The 20215-nt window shown below is 51.4% G+C and overlaps 1 protein-coding gene across 1 annotated transcript in view; it reads left to right on the plus strand.

Annotated features, from left to right (window-relative positions):
• The window catches only part of LOC105474216 (netrin 1), a 228394-nt gene that overhangs the window by 135695 nt on the left and 72484 nt on the right, over nucleotides 1-20215 (plus strand). Inside the window, exon 3 of the mRNA XM_011728715.3 lies at nucleotides 15510-15698. Coding sequence (XP_011727017.1) covers nucleotides 15510-15698 — 189 coding nt within the window. The remainder of the gene's footprint in view (nucleotides 1-15509; nucleotides 15699-20215) is intronic.

Consider the following 20215-nt stretch of genomic DNA (forward strand, 5'->3'; position numbering starts at 1 on the left):
CAACCTGGCAACCCGAGTTTAGTTGGAGAGTGAATTAGGAGACTGAGAAGGCGTTTTGGTGTTGTCCTGGAGTGGCCCATTGGGACACTGGTTTCTTCTGGGCACACGGAGGTCCGGTGTGCAGATGGAGACCCTGGTTTTACCCTGTCCCTGTCCACGAGCAGGAACCTCGATCTGTTGGTCACACGGGGGTCTGGTGTGCAGTATCGAACCCTGCAATAGTTTCGGCTGCAGTCCGGGCTGGTCTCTGGAGCTTACAACCCAAGTCAACGTTAAGAGATGAATTAAATAAAGGTCAAGCAGGGAGGGATACAGCCTATGGGGATCGTGGGGAACAAAGGGCTGGGGAAGGTGTCCCGGGAATTGCATGTTTTGCTGCTCGGTGTCAGGAGAGCAGAATCAACTGCAAATCATTAAGTATCCCTTGCGCCAGCCTCTCCCACTGCCCTGGAGTCCTGCCTTGAATCTCCAGCCTGGCAAGTGCCTGGCTTAGTGACGGGAGCCATTACAGATGGGAAATGACTCCAGGGAGCCAGGAGCCAGGCTTGGCCGGCGTGGCTGGCAAATCAGCCCTCATGTGTCCATTTCATAAAGCACAGGGAGTGTGTGCACTCCTGTGCACCTCTGGGGAAAAGAGATTGGAAGGAACCCCCCCCTCAACACACACACACACCCCGCCACCACCCCACCGAGCTGCTAACCAGACATCTGGGCAGGGCGGACAAGTCACAGAGCAAAGAGAATTTCATGGCAACAAAAGCTTCCGGGAGAACTTTGCTCAGACAGCCTCTTCCAGTTTGAAACTTTCTGCCTTCAGGAGTGAATTCCAGCAGTCACAGGGTTTTATCGGGCTTCTTTCTGCCTGAGACCATGTCACCCTCACCATGCTGCTGGGGGTCTGGAAAGAGCTCCGAATTAGTTTGGTGAAAAGTTAGTCTAACTATTGCCAGGTCCCTGGCAACATCTCTTTGCTTCTTGGGACCTTGTTTTTCTTATCTCTTCTTCTACAAGAGGGTAAACGAGGAAACTCTGGAAGCCTGCACCAGCCCCAAGACCCTGGATTTGCCCTTAGAACACTGTCCCCCTTCCTACTTTTGCTGATAGATCTGGAGCTTGGAGAGGAGTGGGTGGGATGGGGTGAGGTTTCATGCAGGGTCCTATTGTAAGGAAGGAGCAGGGCAAGGCACTGTGGCACGCACCTGTAATCCCAGCGCTTTGGGAGGCTGAGGAGGGTGGATCACTTGAGGTAGGAGTTCAAGACCAGCCTGGCCAACATGGTGAAACCCCATCTCTACTAAAAACGCAAAAATTAGCCAGGCGTGCTGGCGCACACCTGTAATCCCAGTACTTTGGGAGGTCAAGGAGGGTGAATCACTTGGCCAGGAGTTTGAGACCACCCTGGCCAACACGGTGAAACCCCGTGTCTACTAAAAATACAAAAATTAGCTGGGCATGGTGGTGGGCGCCTGTAATCTTCAGCTACTTGGGAGGCTGAGGCAGGAGAATCACTTGAACCCGGAGGCAGAGGTTGCAGTGAGCTGAGATCACGCCACTGCACTCCAGCCTGGGCGACAAGAGTGAAATCCCGTCTCAAAAAATACATAATAAATAAATAAGGAAGTAAGGAGCAAGACCTCCAGTCTCTGGACCTCCATTGTGAAACTGTTTCTGTCCTGAAAGGCAAGAAAGTTTGCATCTCATAGACAGTGGGCAGCCATGGAAGGTTCCAGAACAGGGCAGTGACAAATGAGGGGAATGTCTGAAGAGGGATTTGGAGTGGAGGGCTGGTTGGAGGTGGAGAAGGCGTAGAGGTGCGCATGGCACATAGAGGGCCGGGTTGAAGTCCCCGAAGGAGGTGGTAGGGAGAGCACCCACCCGCTGCCTGGGGCAGAGGCTCCGGACTGGAACGTGGAGGGAGGATCTGAGGAACGCAGCAGACAAAGAACTGATGACTGCTCAGGGCTTACCGAAGCCTCCTCGGCATTTCCTCCAAGAGAGGGGCTGGCCCGCCGGGCAGGCCGAGAGGAGGATGTTTGTGCGGGAGGAACCCTGAGTGATTCTTTTGCAGCAAGGGCCTGGGAGATGTTCATTAGGAAGGGATTGTTTCAAAGCCTTAGGGGGAGGCATGGCAGCCAAAAAAAGGCAGGGGATAGAAAAGGCTAAGATGTTTACAGAGAAAAAAAAAAAAAGACAGTGGAAAAAATGATGACGAGGTCAAGCAGATTTGGGGGACGGCCCCCGCTGTCCACTGTGGGGGGTGGGGGTGGCGGGTGCCCGGCACAGCGGGAGAAAGAGCCACAGGGCCTGGGCTGTGCTTTTTGGAGAGCCGAGCCTGTGACCTCCGTGTGCTTAATCCTGCCCGTGGCCCTGATCCCAAACCCCACGCAATGCCCTCTCCTGTCTGTCTGCTGCCAGCCTGTTTCATCAGTTGGTCTCCCCTGGACATTTCTGCTTGAAGAAGGGGACAGGACTCACCGGACTTAAGACTTATCTGCCCCCCACCCCAGTCCCTTCCCCCAGAAGCCCAGGAGGGTCTGGCTGTGGGGCGGGAGGCAAACTCCTAGCAGCCTTTTGTCTGACGTCTTGACGAAGGGACTGGGGCCTTTCCCAAGCCCCACAGGTGTGAAGAACTTGTTACTGTAGTGTTTATTCAGCCCTATTAGTGGCCTGAAGGACTGTTGACAGAAGGCCCCTTTGTGTTCAGACTTGGCTAAAGCTCCCTAAGCCCTCGACAAACACAGGCCACTTATCTCCCGGGACTTTATCAGAAACCATCTTAAGCCTGTCTTTGGCAGGCCGGGAACTCCAGCCTCCCATCCCACTCCGACTGTGACTCCAGGCACTGAGGTTCCAAAACACTTCCCACTTTCTTTCATTTTTCTTACCACCTGGATCCACCCCTCTTCCAAGTCATTTCTGGTATCAGAGATAAAGCACAGGTGGTCGGGGGGAGGGGGAAGGGAGGGTGGACAGAAATTTTGTTTTCAAATTGGACCCTAAAAACGAAATGGCGTGGCCCGGCAGGCCTGCTTCTGAAAGAGAGACTTAAGAGAAGTGTGTGGGCTCCTCTCTGGGAGAACTTGGCTTCAGGGGCCTCCAAGGCTGACCACGGAGGGTCCCTATTGAGAAGTGAAGCCAGCTGGACTTCCAGGGTCCAGTGGGGAATTGGAAAACTTTTCTGTCTTACAAGAGGATTGTAAAACGCCCCTATAGGTGCCCTGTAGCTAGAAAGAGGATTGTAAAATGCACCAATCAGTGCTCTGTAAAATGCACCAATCAGCGCTCTGTAAAATGCACCAATCAGTGCTCTGTAAAACACACCAATGAGCCTAAAAGTAGCCAATCACGGGGAGGATTGAAAAAAGGGCACTCTGATAGGACAGAAATGGAACATGAGCCGGAACAAATAAGGGAATAAAAGCTGGCCACCCCCACCCCAGCCAGCAGTGGCAACCCACTTGGGTCCCCTTCAGCACTGTGGAAGCTTTGTTCTTTTGCTCTTCATAGTGAATCTTGCTGCTGCTCACTCTTTGGGTCTGTGCCACCTTTAAGAGCCATAACACTTACCGCCAAGGTCCACGGCTTCATTCTTGAAGTGAGCGAGACCACAAATCCACCGGCAGGAACCAACTCTGGACACACTCTTGCTCACTGCCCTCTGCTAAATCCCCCTGCTATGCCACCACATGCCCAAAAGTAGACTCCTTTCTTCTCCCCCAAAATAGTTTCCTCTGCCCAGTTCCCTGGAGAAGATCCTGCACACCCATTCTCTCTGAAAGACCCAGGTGGTCATCAGTCCTGTTGGCTACACCCCTCTGATGGTTTCCCTGGAAAGGCTCCCATACCTCCACTTTCAGCAAGGGAGAAGCCTGTAGGATCCTCTCACCACCACCCCAGGGCCATGGCGAGTCCCAGCTGTGATCTACCCCCTGCCTGGAGGTGGTCTTAGTGTCCTTTCCACAGCCCTGTCACCTGCTTGATCCAGTCCCACCCTGAGGCTTCTTTACAGCATCATTACCTAGCCTGGAGCACCCCACTTCTGAATTCCAGGGTCCCCTCCCAAAGGCCTCCATGCTGATGTGAGTCTGTGATCTGTCCCCTACCCTGCAGGAGTTTCGAGTATCATGAGTTAGACTTTTAGGGCCAGAAAAGAACTTAGAAATCATCAGACCCAAATGTCTTCATTTTTCACATAGGAGAATGGGCTCAGAGGGGCCCACTGGACTTTCCAGGGTCACATACATGGGGGAGTCATGGAGCCGGAGCTAGAGTCCAGGCTTCCCACATCAGGCCCAAGCTCTCTTTCCTCTCGCTTGCTTGTGAGGTTGTAGCCATTGTGTAGCCATTGTGTTTGATCTTGGTTAGTAATAGTTACACTCGCCTATGCCCTGCCTCTCTACACTGTGAGATCCTAGGTTCTTGTCTTCCAGTAGCTTTTTTCTCCTCTGCGTGATCTAGACTAGTGGTTCTCACTAGTCTAGACTAGTGGCCCTTAGATGGGCAGCATCAGCACCACCTGGGAGCTTGTGAGGTGCCCATCATCATGCCTCACGCACAGCCTACAGAATCAGAAGTTCTGGGGGGTGGCCAGGCGCAGTGGTTCATGCCTGTAATCCAAGCACTTTGGGAGGCCTAGGCGGGTGGATCACCTGAGGTCAGGAGTTCGAGACCAGCCTGGCCCACATGGTGAAACCGTGTCTTTACTAAAAATACAAAAATGAGCCAGGTGTGGTGGCGGGTGCCTGTAATCCCAGCTACTTGGGAGACTGAGGCAGGAGAATCGCTTGAACCCGGGAGGCAGAGGTTGCAGTTAGGCAGGCAGATCACCTAAGGTCAGGAGTTCAAGATCAATCTGGGCAACATGGTGAAACCCCGTCTCTACTAAAAATACAAAAAAATTAGCCAGGTGTGGTGGCAGGTGCCTGTAATCCTAGCTACTTGGGAGCCTGAGGCAGGAGAATCGCTTGAACCTGGGAGGTAGAGATTGCAGTGAGCCGAGATCCTGCCACTGCCCTCCAGCCTGGGTGACAGAGCAAGACTCCATCTCAAAAAAAGAAACTCCAGGGTTTTCTCAGCTCCCTGTGTCTTAGGAGGGAATGCTGGTGAATCTGTGCACCCAGGCTGGAGAAGCATCACAGGTTGGGGCCTTGAGAGGGGTGTGGTAGCTGCTTGAATTAAAAACCACAGCTCAAGAGAAGGAAGAAGGGGCCGTGGTCTGTTGAGAGAGGAAAATGCAGCAACGCCAGCCCTATGGCAGGTGTGCTTCCCACTCAGAGCTTGGCACTTCCAAGGTCTCTGTTCATGTTTGTTGAATGAAGCAACAAATGGGCAGTCAGGCAGAAGCGGGTCCTGTTTGGGTGTCCTTGTGGCATCTTGAAGTGCCACATCTTCCCTCACATGGTCTCTGGGACTCCAGAGAGTCCCATGGGACATCCTTACCTCTCCTGGCTCTCATGCCCAGCGTAGACTGACTCTGCCTGTTGACTTTTCTTTCACACAAGCGAGTTGTGCAGTTCTCCTGGCCGTCTCTAGGAGATGTTTGTCAGTGGTTTTTAAAATGGTTGAAACGTGGCACCCTCAATGAGTGCAAACCCTAGAGCCTTGAGTGGAACCAATTACTCCTGTGTGATGTCCTCACGGTCCTCGTAGGAGTCGTCCAGTCTCGTGACTCCCTCTGGCTGGTCACTGCTGCATTGTGTCTGGCTGGCTGATGTCTCCAGTGACGAACTTGAAGCCTGTGTTTGGGGGATAGTGGTGGACCTAGGAGTGAGGCCACAGCAGAAGCAGCATTAACCAGACTTTAGCATGCCCAGGTATCTCCACCAACCCTGCCAGGGCAGGGACCATGTCTGTCCTGCTCACTGTGACGTCCCCAGCACCTTGCATGGTGCCCAAAATGCACCAAGTAGGGGCTCAGTACATACTCGTTGAATGCTTCGATAAATTCATGCCCTACCAGATTTGCTAATAGTGAAGTAAAACTTAAGTCTAGGCTCGGATTGTTTTATAAATGTATGTACGTATATGATCGTTTCTCTTATGCCCAGCTCACCTGTAGACACAAAGGGCTGTGAGTCCCAGAAATGCTTGGGCCAGTCCTGCCTCGGCTCCTTTTCCTAAAGGAGCCCTTTGAGAGGCTGGCTCAGAATGATCCCCAGGTGTGGGCAGGAGTTAGGTGTGTGGGCAGCCAGGGTTGCTCAACCCAGCCATTTCAGGAGACGCTGAAAATGGGGCTCAGAAAAACACACTGGGGGCGGAATACCTGAAATTTATAAACAGGAGCTGAACAATTTCTAAATAAACAGCATACCAAATGGAGTAGCAAAGTAATAAAGGAAATACAGACTACCTCAAAGTCTTAAAAATAACTCTCAAGTATTTTTATGATTCTGAGCCAGTCATTTAAGGAGAAGTTTCTCTTGAAACCAGGCTTCTACCCATTGCCCCATCACAGACCCCCGCGGTCAAACCTCCCTTTACCTCCCTGCAGAGGCTCTCTGTCCACACAGTGGGTCACGTCCCAACTGGTTTCTTTTCCATTGAGTTTCAGTTCCATCCCTCCCCATCAGAGTCTGCATTTGCACAGGATCCCCAGGTGACCGTAGGCACATTATAGTTGGGGCAGTGCTGGCAGAATATCCTGTCTGTGCTCCGACTCTCCTCAGGCCCTGTCCTCTCCCCGTTGTTCCAGACAGATTCAGAAGAACGGCCTCCTTGAGTGTTAGTCTTGACAGCTCTGGTCACCGTTGAAAACAGTGCAATTACTAGACCAGTGTCCGCCTTCCCCTGAGACAGGAAGCACCCTGGTACAGGACTCCATCTTGCCTGCATCTGTCACACCAGCACCTGGCCCTTTTAAAGGCTTCAGTCAAAGCTTTGTTGAAGGAGTTAATGACAGTCACCTCCTGGAGCAGCTTTCCTCCCCTCTCCTCTCCTCTCCTCTCCTTTCCTTTGATGGAGTTTCACTCTTGTGGCCCAGGCTGGAATGCAATGGCATGATCTTGGCTCACGGTGACCTGTGCCTCCCGGGTTCAAGTGATTCTCCTGCCTCATCCTCTCGAGTAGCTGGGATTACAGGCGCCCACCACCACGCCTGGCTAATTTTGAATTTTTTAGTAGAGACGGGGTTTCTCCATGTTGGTCAGGCTGGTCTTGAACTGCCAACCTCAGGTGATCTGCCCGCCTTGGCCTCCCAAAGTGCTGGGATTACAGGCGTGAGCCACCGCGCCCGGCCCTTTTGGCGCAGCTTTCTAAGCCTCAGAGTTTGCACTTAGAGGACAGCATCTTAGGCTGTGGGAAATAAATATTTACATACCCCGGAGGCGGTGAGCGTCATGATCTCCCTGACCCAGGAATTCTCAAACGCAACACTGTGGACATTTGGCAGACTCCGTTTGCGGGGCACTGTCCTGTGTATTGTAGGAAGTTTAGCAGCCTCTCTGGTTTCTATCCCCTGGATGCAAACAGCCCCTCCCTCCCCAGTCGTGATAACCAAAAATGTCCGTAGACATTGCCAAATGTCCAGTGGGGGACAAAATTGCCACCGGTTGAGAACCACTGCCCCATCTCCCTCAGGGAGTTTGTGAGTTGCACATGCTGAGTAGGTCTCCTGGTCCTTACCCAGCAGCCATGGACTTACCTAGCAGAGGAGCTGGTGAGGGAAGCAGTGCCCGCCCCCAGCCCTGCAAGTTTTTGCCGTGCATGCCCCAACCTGCTCATGTGGCCTGGACATGTGGAAATGTGTCAACAATCATGACAGATCTGAGAGCAGTGCCTGTCCCAGTGCGCAGGCAGCCAATGGCTGGGGCCTCCAGCCTGTGATGGTGCCTATGTGAGTTTTTATTTATTTATTTATTTTTATTTTTTTATTTTTTGGAGAATTCAGCTGTTATGCTACAGAGATAACATGGTCAGTCTTCTCAAAAGAACCACTCTGAAAGGGAGAGGACATGGTGATCCTGTGTGCTGGAGGGCTGCCGTGGGGTACCGGGGCCCAGACCAGAGCCTTTGAGGAGACTCATCACTGAATGGCCTTCCTGCTCCAGTGAGAAGCCCCTGGGCCATGTAAAGTCTGGGGGAGTCAGGACCAGAGTCCCTGAGAGACATGGTCTGGAAACTGCTCACCAATGACTGCTGGATGCTTTCTGGGCCTGGTGTAGTCCTGATAGGATTGAGAGTGAGTTCGTCAGGGCCTTTTGGGGCGGGCCAACACCTATGGTTTGGTAAATTCATCAAAAGCAATGGATGCAACTTCAGTCTCTGTGGGCAAGGACACTACTCAGATTTCCAGGAAGGGTCCAGGGGACTTAGATGTGGGTTTTTCTCTCTGAAGCACAGCAGTCTGCTTGAGCAGACAGAAGTTAAATTGATGAGTTAAAATAGTTGAAAGCAACAATCAGATGTCACAAGGCCATGCCTTGTCAGGGAGTGGTTCAGGCAGTAAATCCTCTGTCTGCCCTACCTGTCTAACTATCTAACTGTCTCTATACATACCTGCTTGCCTGTCTACCTGCCTACCTACCTATCCATCCATCCATCCATCCATCCATCCATCCATCCATCCATGCATCCATGCATGCATCTGTCTATCCATTTATCTATCCATCCATTTCATGCATCCATTCATCCTTCCATCCATCCATCCACCCACCTATCAATTCCATCCATCCATCCATCCATCCATCCATCCATCCATCCCTCCCTCCCTCCCTCCCTCCCTCCATCTATTCATCCTTCCATTCATCCACCTTTTCATCCTTCCATTCATCCATCCATACATCTATCCATGCATCCATGCGTCCATCCAACCATCCATGCATCCATCCATGCGTCTGTCTATCCATTTATCTATCCATCCATTTCATCCATCCATTCATCCTTCCATTCATACCATCCCTCCACCCACCTATCAACCCCATCCATCCATCCATCCATCCATCCATCCCTCCATCTATCCATCCGTCCATCCATCCACCTTTTCATCCTTCCATTCATCCATCCATCCATCCATCCATCCATGCATCCATCCATGCATCTGTCTACCCATTTATCTATCCATTCATTTCATACATCCATTCATCCTTCCATCCATCCATCCACCCACCTATCAATTCCATCCATCCATCTATTCCTCCATCCCTCCATCTATTCATCCGTCCATCCATCCACCTTTTCGTCCATCCATCCATCCATCCATCCATCCATCCATCCATCCATCCATGCATCCATCCATGCATCTGTCTACCCATTTATCTATCCATCCATTTCATGCATCCATTCATCCTTCCATTCATCCATCCATCCTTCCATCCACCCACCTATCAACTCCATCCATCCATCCCTCCTTCCCTCCCTCCCTCCCTCCCTCTCTCCTTCCATCTATCCATCTGTCCATTAATCCACCTTTTCATCCTTCCATTCATTCATCCATCCATCCATCTTCTCTCTTGTTTGCTTTCTCTCTCTCATTTGCACAACAAAAATGAATGAAGGCTTTCTGTGGGCTGGAGGATATAAGAGCAAACACTATCCCTTCCTCAACAAACCAACACAGTTAATGAGAGATTAGTCCCACTTGATCAGATATTTTCTGACATGAGTTTGTTCCCTCCATTAGATGGGGAACTCATGGATAGTTGAGAGTGCATTGTCCACCTGTGTATCTCACATAGCCTGTAGCACGGAACTGGGCACATAGCTAGAGCACTGTGAGTGTGCACTGAATTGATCTGACCTAGGGGAGTGGGAAGGGGTTGGGCAGTTCCAGGTTGGTGGGAGAGGGAGAGGGGCAGAAAGGCAGGAATGTTGAGAGGTAAGGAGTGGCCACAGGCATGTGTTGAAATAAGACTTAGAGAACTTTTTGATGGGGGAAGAAAATAGGAACCCACCTCTTGGGCCTCTCTCCCTACTGGGTTTCTGGTTGGAAAGTGGGGACTCTCCCCCTCCTACCTTCCTTACCTCGTTATGCCCTGGGTCTGAAATGCAGCCACATGTGATGTATCCTTGGTGATCCTCACATGATAGCCAAAGAGGAGCACAAAGCTTGGGGTGTCTTTGGGTGGCTGGGGTACCCCTGGATAAGAGGCAGAGCCTCAAAGGCCTAGGCAGGGCTTCTGTTCTTGCCCCTGCTGGTCCCTCAGAGTGTCTCTGCCGCCCCCAACCCCCTTTTCTCTGGGCTGACCTCTCTGTTCTCACAAAGCTGCCCTTTCCTCCCTGCCTTGAAATCTGATAATGAAACTAATACCCAATATTTTTGCCTCCAAGAGATGCAGGAGATAAACAGGAAGGCACGAAGGATTAAGGTGTCTCTCCGAGGAAGGGGCTGGGGACAGGCCGGGAGTTGGGTGACACCTCTCTGTGGAGCTGAGGGATCCAGATGTGAGCTGCTTCGCCCAATGCATTTTTTCCATCTGTGCAGAGAAAATAAAACAAAGAGAAAAGAAAACAAGCTGTAAAATACTTTGCAGAAGTCTGAGCATGGGCATTTGCCACTTGATGTCTCTTGACAGCTCCAAGAAGAAGGGGAGGGAAGGGACCCCTGCCTTTTGATGTTCGCCTCAGAGTTTTCTTTTGTGTGACCAGTTGTTTAGGAAAAACCTTTTGTTGGCATAAGGTGCATATGGAAGAGAGCTACCAGCCCCCAGCTTCCTCTTGGGGTGGGAAAAGTGGAGGCTGAGCTCCCAGACGGGGCTCAAAGGTTAGGGCAGTCCCCGCTGGGAAATGCAGGAGGAGGACGTTTGCCTCCAAGAAGGACGGGATGATGCTGTTACCAGGCCTTTCCTGGTACAAGGGAGGCCTGAGGAAGTGAGGCCTGGGTGATCCTTCCAGATCCTTGTCCCCAGGCAGGTGTTCCAGGTCCTGTGATTTCTGTGCTTGTAGGGAAGATCTAGATTCTGACTGTAGTCTAGGCCAGCTGTTACTTCCAGTGATAAGGGTCCTTTCCTCTGAGCCAGTGAACCAGGAGCCAGAAGGCCTGGGTTCCCATCTTGTACCCCCCATTTACTGGCTCCGTGGTCCTGGGCTGATTGGTCATTTCACTCTCTGAGCAGGCCCCTGTCACCCTTGTCTGGCAGGGTGAGTCCAAAGAGAGTGAGTGTGCACAGGCGTGACAGTTGTCTGTGGGAGGGCAAGGTGCAGCTGCAGCCTCTTACTTTGCACCTGGTTGAACTCAGCCCTGGGGACACTTGCTGGAGGACACTTAGCAAGGCTCTGGGACTCATCCCCTGGTTTAATTTGGCTTCTGGCTGCTTTCAGATTTCAGGGTAGGAGCTGTCGTTTCTCCTGCATCCCCCACTGCTTTCTCTAGAGCCCTGTCCACCTCTATTTGTAAATGGAATGACTAATGGGTAAGTGACTTGGCAGTGACTCTAGGAAGAGCACTTAAAGAAGCTTGTCCTAACATCAGAGAGAAAAATTAAAGAGGCACATGTTTTTCTAAAGATCACAAATTAAAGTAACATGTGAATGAGAAACTGTTAAAAATATTTACAGCTTATATGGCAGAAAAGACAAATGATGTTTAATCCTCCCACATAAGATCACTAGACAGCATGAAAAAAAGCCCACCTTATTTGAAAACTGGGCAAATGGCATGAACAGGCAATGCACAAAAAAGAAATATAAATAGAAAAACAATACATGGGGAAATGTCCAACCTTCCTAGTAATCAAAGACACGCAAATTAAAATCATGTGTGTATGTGTATGTGTTTTCTCAGACCGATTGGCCAAGATTTTTTAAAAAGAATGCTGATACCAAATGCATATTATTCTTTTCAAGCACGTGGTAAAATAGGAGCTCTCATATCCTGCTGGTGGGAGTATAAGCCATACAGCCTCTCTTGAGGGCAGTGTGGCAGTTTGGAGCCAATGTTAGAAACATGTAGAAGGGCTGGGCACGGTGGCTCATGCCTGTAATCCCAGCACTTTGAGAGGCCGAGGCGGGCAGATCACAAGGTCAGGAGTTCAAGACCAGTCTGGCCAGCATAGTGAAACCCCGTCTCTACTAAAAATACAAAAAATTAGTCCGGTGTGGTGGCAGGTGCCTGTAATCCCAGCTATTCGGGAGGCTGAGGCAGGAGAATGGCATGAACCCAGGAGGCGGAGGTTGCAGTGAGCCGAGATCATGCCACTGCACTCCAGCCTGGGCTACAGAACGAGACTCCATCTCAAAAAAATAAATACATAAATAAATAAATAAATAAATAAATAATAAAAATATAAAAACATGTAGATTCAAAATTCAACCCAGTAATTCCATCTAGAGAAATTTGCGCTACAACACTCATCAGAGCAGAGCACAAATAGGTATGTTCAAAGGTGGTTCAAGGTGGTTACCTTTACGTTCAAAGGTAGTTAACATTTATAATAGTGAAAAATGGGAAACGGCCTATAGCTGTCCAACCCTGGGAGGTCCTTCTTTTAAATGCCTCCACTTCGACTCCAAGGCATTTAAAAGTGCCAGACGACTTTTATTTTTTAGTTTTTAATTTTTGTGAGATAGGGTCTCGCTCAGTGGCTCAGGCTGGGGTACAATGGTGGTTCATGGCAACCTCCACCTCCCAGAATCAAGAGATTCTCCTGCCTCAGCCTCCCAAGTAGCTGGGATTACAGGCACAAACCACCATGCCTGGCTAATTTTTGTATTTTTTAGTGGAGATGAGGTTTCACCATATTGGCCAGGCTGGTCTCAAACTCCTGACTCCAAGAGATCTGCCCACCTCAGCCTCCCAAAGTGCTGGGATTACAGGTGTGAGCCACCATGCCCAGCCCAGACGACTTTTAAACATCATGAAGAACAGTATTTGACACGAGAAAATGTTCATTATTATGAAAAAAAAAAAAGACCTATAAAACTAGATGTGTAAAAGTATGATCTACGTTTTCTATGTCTGTAGGAAAGAATTAAATAGTTCCACAACTGAACAAATGTTAATTAAGCCTAAAAGGAAAGATCTCTGCAGCAACTGTGGTTGGTGGAAATAGGAGTGTATTCCTTTCTCTTCCTGCTTTTGTTTATCGAGTGCATGAATTAAATATATATTTCTTAGGTTGGGTGCGGTGGCTCAGGCCTGTAATCCCAGCACTTTGGGAGACCGAAACAGGCAGATCTCTTGAGCCCAAGAGTTCAAGACCAGCCCAGGCAACATGGTGAAACCCTGGTTCTACAAAAAATACGAAAAAAATTAGCTGGGCATGGTGGCACATGCCTGTGGTCCCAGCTACTTGGGAGGCTGAGGTGGGAGGATCTCATGAGCCTGGGAGACAGAGGTCTCAGTGAGCCAAGATCCGTGCCATTGCACTCCAGCCTGGGCAACAGAGTGAGACCCTGCCTCAAACAAAAAACAAAACAAAAATCCCAACATATATTTCTTTAGAAATTCCATCAAATGTGATTTAGAACACACTGAGCATGAAACCATGTTGTAGAGTGAACAAGAAGAGGCCAGACCTGTGCTGGAGTACCCTGGGGTTGGAAGCCTAAAGAAGAAGGCAGGTGACAGGCAATCCTGATGTAGCGCAGGGAAAGCTATGTGAGGCCATGCTGGGTGCCTATGCCAGGCTTGTGGGGTGGAGCGGGGCTGGGAAGTAACATTGGAACCAAGACCTGGGGGATGAGAAGGAGGCAGCCAGATAAAACAGGGGTGTCCTGGGAGAAAGGGAACAGCATGTCCAAAGCCCCAGAGAGGCAGGTGAGGGGTCCTCGCACATGGCTCTAGAAACAGACCAAAGTTTGGAATCACTGGAGCATAAAGAGTGAGGGGCTGGACGGCGAGGCAGGACCAGCTTATTTGGAGCCCTAAAGGCCATGCTGAGTGCTTTCAACTTGATCCCAATGGACGCCCTCATTTTGGTGCTTAGAAATCCTGCTCTGGGCTGAGTGTGGTGGCTCACAGCTGTCAGCCCAGCACTTTGGGAGGCTGAGGTGGGAGGATCACAAGATCAGGAGTTCAAGACCAGTCTGACCAACATGGTGAAACCCTGTCTCTACTAAAAATACAAAAATTAGTCAGGCGTGGTGGTGCGCACCCGTAATCCCAGCTACTGAGGAGGCTGAGGCAGGAGAATCGCTTGAACCCGGGAGGCAGAGGTTGCAGTGAGCTGAGATCGGGCCACTGCACTCCAGCCTGGGTGACAGAGAAAGACTCCCATCTCAAAAATAACAACAAACAGGCCGGGCGCGGTGGCTCAAGCCTGTAATCCCAGCACTTTGGGAGGCCGAGACGGGCGGATCACGAGGTCAGGAGATCGAGACCATCCTGGCTAACACGATGAAACCCCGTCTCTACTAAAAAATACAAAAAACTAGCCGGGCGCGGTGGCGGGCGCCTGTAGTCCCAGCTACTCGGGAGGCTGAGGCAGGAGAATGGCGTAAACCCGGGAGGCGGAGCTTGCAGTGAGCTGAGATCCGGCCACTGCACTCCAGCCTGGGCGACAGAGCGAGACTCCGTCTCAAAAAAAAAAAAAAAAAAAAAACAAACAAACAAACAAACAAAAATAAATCCTGCTTCTGCTGATTATGCAGAGGGGAGCCTGCGAGGTTCAGCTCAAGCCACAGGGAACCTGAGGGCAGGATGGTAAGGAGTCAATGATGTAGAGGAGGTGACTCTGGGTTCAAGTGGAGACCCCAGACCTGAAACTGGAAATACTGATTTGGGAGTTGGGAGCGCAGAGATGATGAGTGGTGAAGGAGACAGACCAGGAGGGCACGGGGGTGGGCGGGGAAAGGGAGCTGAGTCCTGAGCAATGCTCATGGGGAGGGAACAGGTGGAGCAGAGCCATCGTGGACGATGTGGGGGTCCTCTCCCCAGAGCAGGGCTGGGCAGCCTCCGGAAGCCGGCCAGGTTGAGGTGGGAAGAACGATGGTGTGCAGGCCCCAGAGTCCTCAGTGGACGAGGAGGAGGGGGAGAAGGGGAGGCCAGGCTGGTGGCAGGAGCCTCAGTAGTTTGCTCAGCTGCTACAACAAAGTGCCACGGGCTGGGGGCTGAAACGCTAGACGTTTACTTCTCCTAGTTCTGGAGCCTGGAAGTCCAAGATCAAGGTGTTGGCAGAGTTGGTTGCTCTGGAGGCCTTTCTGCACGGCTTGCAGATGGCTGCCCTCTGGCAATGTCCTCATGGGATCTCTCCTCCGTGCACATGCTTCCCTGCGTCCCTCTGTGTCCTCGTCTCCTCTTCTTACAAAGACACAGTCATACTGGCGTAGCGCCCACTCTGAGGGCCCTGTTTTAAGACTCTATCTCTAAATACAGTCCCATTCTGAGGTACTGGGGGTCACGGCTTCAACATATGAATTTTGGGAGAACCTCAGCCGTGGTACTGTTACGTGCCCAATACATGCTTATGGGTATAAACAGGAGGAGCCGAGGAGGAGCTCCTGGAGCCCACGTCTGCCTGCCTGGCTCTGCTAGTGGAGAAGGGAGCAGTGGGGGGGTGGGGTTTCCTTCGGCGCCCATGGGTGCCTGTCCTCCCCGCGCCCCTGCACCTGACACCTCTCTCGGTCTTCCCCTGCAGCCTGCAACTGCAACCTGCATGCCCGGCGCTGCCGCTTCAACATGGAGCTCTACAAGCTTTCGGGGCGCAAGAGCGGAGGTGTCTGCCTCAACTGTCGCCACAACACCGCCGGCCGCCACTGCCACTACTGCAAGGAGGGCTACTACCGCGACATGGGCAAGCCCATCAGCCACCGGAAGGCCTGCAAAGGTGGGCGACGCGTGGCGGGGTGCGAGGGGAGCTGGGGAGACCCTGGGAATATCAGTCCTCCCATTCCTTCCTCACTTCCTTTTCTATTTTCTTGCAGTCTGTGTACAAATTGGCGTTGACTGAGGTCATCTCTCTCTCTCTCTCTCTCTCACACACACACACACACACACACACAGACACACGCACACAAAGGCCTCCCTGGTATTTGGAGGTGTAAGCCAAAACAAAGGGGCGATGGAGACATGGCTCAAAGGAGAAGAAAGGAGAAGGTGTGATCCCCTACAAGGGTGCAGGGCTGCAGCCGCCAACACCTCTCCCTTCCCTCCCCCTCCTGGGGTTCTGCTCTGCACAGGTGTGCTGCATACCAGAGGACCGCGAGTCATGTTCGCCAGGCTTACCGTCGGGACAAAGGACTCTCTTTTACCAAATGCACGCAGACGCACTTCTTTGGATGTGTGCGCACCGCCCCTCGCTCCCCCACCCCCGAAACACACACACACACACACACACACACACGCACACACACGTACAGTCCCAGCGAGGTCGGCAGTTTCAGGGGCAGGGTCTCAGAAGGAACATTTAATCCATCTGCAAATAGCTTTACTTCTCAGGACAAAAAAAAAAAAAATTAAAGGGAGACGGGAGACTCTATTTTTGTCCACTGAAGCAAGCACTAATGTTTTAACTTTCTGCTGTTTGTTTTTCTCCTACCAACAAAAATGAAGCAATGGTCAGATGATTCAGAGAAGCTGATGAAATGCCAGGGAATTCAGTGATGCTGGAGGGTGAGAAGTGGGGCCCCCCACCCCACAAAAGCTTTTGGTAATTCCAGGAACCAAGGCTTTCCTGCTCCAAAACTTATGGCCTAGGGCCAGGGCCTGCCATGAACACGGCTTCCCAGAAGATATTTACCTCTGAGGGCTGGTGGGCAACACCTCAGCATGGGTGGGGTCCTGACCTGGACTTGTGTAGACTCTGACACGGCAGGGTCCCAAGCCATGGCAGACAGGCCCAGGTGGTGCGCTGCAGGAGAGAAACCCTCTGTGGCCACTGCTTAGCGTGTGGATGAAGCAAAAGTATCATCTTCTTAACAGGAAGTCCACCAGATGTTGGGCACTTGTGTGCAGGACCGACTACATAATTTGCAGGGCCCAGTGCAAAATGAAAACAGGGGCTTCCAGCACTTTGGGAGGCCGAGATGGGCAGATCACCCTAGGTCAGGACTTCAAGACCAGCCTGCCCAACATGGTGAAACCCCGTCCTCACTAAAAATACAAAAATTAACCGGGTGGTGCGCGCCTGTAATCCCAGCTACTTGGGAGGCTGAGGTGGGAGAATAGCTTGAGCCCAGGAGGCGGAGGTTGCAGTGAGCCAAGATCACACCACTGCACTCCAGCCTGGGTGACAGAGTGAGAGTCTCGAAAAAAGAAGAAGAAGAGGAAGAGGAAGAGGAAGAAGAAGAAGAAGAGGAGGAGGAAGAAGAGGAGGAAGAAGAGGAGGAGGAAGAGGAAGAGGAGGAGAAGAAGAGGAAGAGGAAGAAGAGGAAGGGGAAGAAGAGGAGGAGGAAGGGGAGGAGGGGGAGGAGGAGGGAGAGGAGGGGGAGGAGGAGGGGGAGGAGGAGGGGGAGGGGGGAGGAGGGAGAGGGGGGAGGAGGAGGGGGAGGGGGGAGAGGAGGGGGAGGAGGAAGAGAAAGGAGAAGAGGAGAAGAAGAGGAAGAGGAAGAAGAGGAAGAGGAAGAAGAGGAGGAAGAAGAGGAGGAAGAAGAGGAGGAAGAGGAGGAGGAAGGGGAGGAGGAGAAGGAGGAGAAGGAGAGAACGTCTTGGGAAAAAAAAAAAAAAAAAGAAAGTAACAAAGTAGGGGGCTTCTTATTCCAAAGCTATTAAGAATTTTGAAACAAGGACAGCAGAGTTTCAACCAAGCTGGTGCCCTTCTGAGCCCAGGGCTCGTGAATCCAACCCAGCCCTGCTTATGTGGAACACTTTTCTCAAAATAAAATAAACAGGTTCCCAGTCTGTCTCCTCCAGGAGAAATCCCTTTGATTGCAAATGCACAGGCATGAGCCCTAGTTCAAGCAAGGTGTCCTTCTGTGTCTGTGGACTTACGGCTGCCTCTGGTGGTTGCCAAGAGAAACATGAGCAGAAAGGTAGCTGGGCTGCTTCCATGTTTTTTAAAAAATCACGGTTTTAGGTGAGAATTCCCCAGAAGACTGAGCGGAGAATGAATGGGAAGGTGGCCCAGGCAAAGGGGCCCGAGAAACATCTGCAATGGCAGAAAGGTGTGACCAGGACAAGCCCCGGGAGAGATGGCTCTGGCCTTTCAGAGAACATAGTTGGAAGGTATCCAGCTCCTTTGCCTGTGCCCAGAGTGTTTGTTGTCTCTCTTTTACAGAAGAAATTGAGGCCAGGGGTCTTGTAAACAGCTGTCTTGCACATAGATTTCTTGGGAGTTCAGCCAAGAAACTATACCAACAGCAGCCACTCAGGTGGGCAGTCCTGTGCCTGAGAGGGAGAAGGTCTGGGTGAGAAAGGGCACTGGTCACTTCCTGTCATGCCAGTTTCTGCTGCCCGATTAGAAATGTATGTTTCCCGGAGAGGTAAAAAGGGGCAGGGCCCTGGTCACCTCCACCTACCCCTTGTTGCTGTGGGTAGGGACAAGAGCTGTTTGCAGCCTCTCACCACTCAGACTGAGAGATGGCAGGAAGCCACAGGGTCCCGGGAACCCGCAGGCCATTCTCCGGGGCTCTGCCACTCTGGCTGAATGGCATGTTATTGCCCACCTTCCTTTACTGGTTTCTGGGAGGGTCAGATGCAAATAGATGAGGATGCATTCTTGTTTTATGATTTCCAACACTGTGGCCAGCCTAGGTGGCTGTGTTTTCCTTCCCAGCCCTGTACATCAGCTGCGTTGGCCTTGGTGGGAACCCTGGGAGAATAAATCACAGGACGGGAAAATCTACAGATGGATTCTGCTCAGAAAGACACAGGCAAATTCTACTGAGGAAATGTGGCAGGAAAGGCTGGGACTCTTAGTGCCTCTTGACGGGGGAGGAATGACAGTGTTTCAAGGAAACTGCCATCTGATTGGTGAAGAAAGACAGTGCTTCAAGGAACTTGTCACCTGATTGGTGATAGGAGACTACACTTTAAAAAACTTGCCACCTGATTGGTGAGAAAGACAGCACTTTGAGGTTTCTGCTTTCTGATTGGTGAGAAAAAGCATTGCCCGGAGGTCTCTGCTTCGTGATTGGCGAGAAAATATCTGCTCTCTGATTAGTGAGGAAAAATTTGACTCAGGAGGTCCAGTCATCTGATTGGTGAGGATAGATGTCTCTGGAAAGTCCGGATCTTTCCCCTCAGCTCTTTCCTTTCCTGGTGTCAAGCTCTTAAGGGAGGTGGGACAGTTCCCACCAAAAAGAGACCCTGAGATCTTGGTGGGAACCATCTTTAGGAGAAGTTCAGATGCGGGAGGGATGTGTACCCTTGAGATCTTCACACAGGGGTCTCCTGGTCAACCCCCTTCCATCACCACCACCACGAGCGCCTCCTGCCTTGTGTTCCCAGGGCCAGATGGTTCAAGGAAATGGTTCCTTGGGCGGAAGCACCTTTTCCCCAGTATTTGATCTTTGACAGTTTTCTCTCAGAGGCTTCTGAAATTTTGTAGGTATGGTGCTGCCTCCAGGCTCCATTTTTTTGTTTGTTTGTTTGTTTGTTTTGAGATGGAGTCTCGCTGTGTCATCCAGGCTGGAGTGCAGTGGCGCAATCTCGGCTCACTGCAACCTCCGCCTCCCGGGTTCAAGCGATTCTCCTGCCTCAGCCTCCCGAGTAGCTGGGATTACAGGTGCGTGCCACCACAACCAGCTAATTTTTGTGTTTTTAGTAGATACGGAGTTTCACCATGTTGGCCAGGCTGGTCTTGAACTCCTGATTTCAGGTGATCTGTCCTCCTTGGCCTCCCAAAGTGCTGGGATTACAGGCATGAGCCACCGTGTCTGGCCGGTTAGGCCCCAGCTTTTGAGATTGACTTCCCAGAGCCCCACCATAGGCCTTCAGGTGAGAGCTGCACTTCTTTGCTTTGTTTCAGATGAATTTCACAGGGGAACAGGGGCAAAGGGCAGGGGTTCTTGACTCCCAAATTGGCTTGGGAACGGCCTCTGGGGCCTCTTTACCCCTGACTTCTCAGAGCCTGGGCAGGGAGCCGAGGCCACCCATATTCTGCTGGTGACTGGCTGACTAGGGGACGTTGTCCAGTGTAGAGCAGGGTTGGACCCAGACAAGAACAGCCTGGAGTAAGGGCATCAGATTCCAAACGTTACTATGTAGTTGCCCCATTTGGGTGGTTTCGTAGCAACAAATTTGTTGGGTTATTTCTCACCTCCCCTGGTTTAGAAGCAAACCAGAGCTGGCAGGGTTGGCGCGTACAAAGGACTGTAATAAACGTACCCAGGGAACAGGCGGCTGCACTCTCCAGCTATTCAGTGCGATTTCACAGCACTGGGACGGCCTCGTTATGGTGCGAGC

Source organism: Macaca nemestrina, chromosome 17 (genome assembly GCF_043159975.1).
Source record: "Macaca nemestrina isolate mMacNem1 chromosome 17, mMacNem.hap1, whole genome shotgun sequence".
Taxonomy (NCBI): domain Eukaryota; kingdom Metazoa; phylum Chordata; class Mammalia; order Primates; family Cercopithecidae; genus Macaca; species Macaca nemestrina.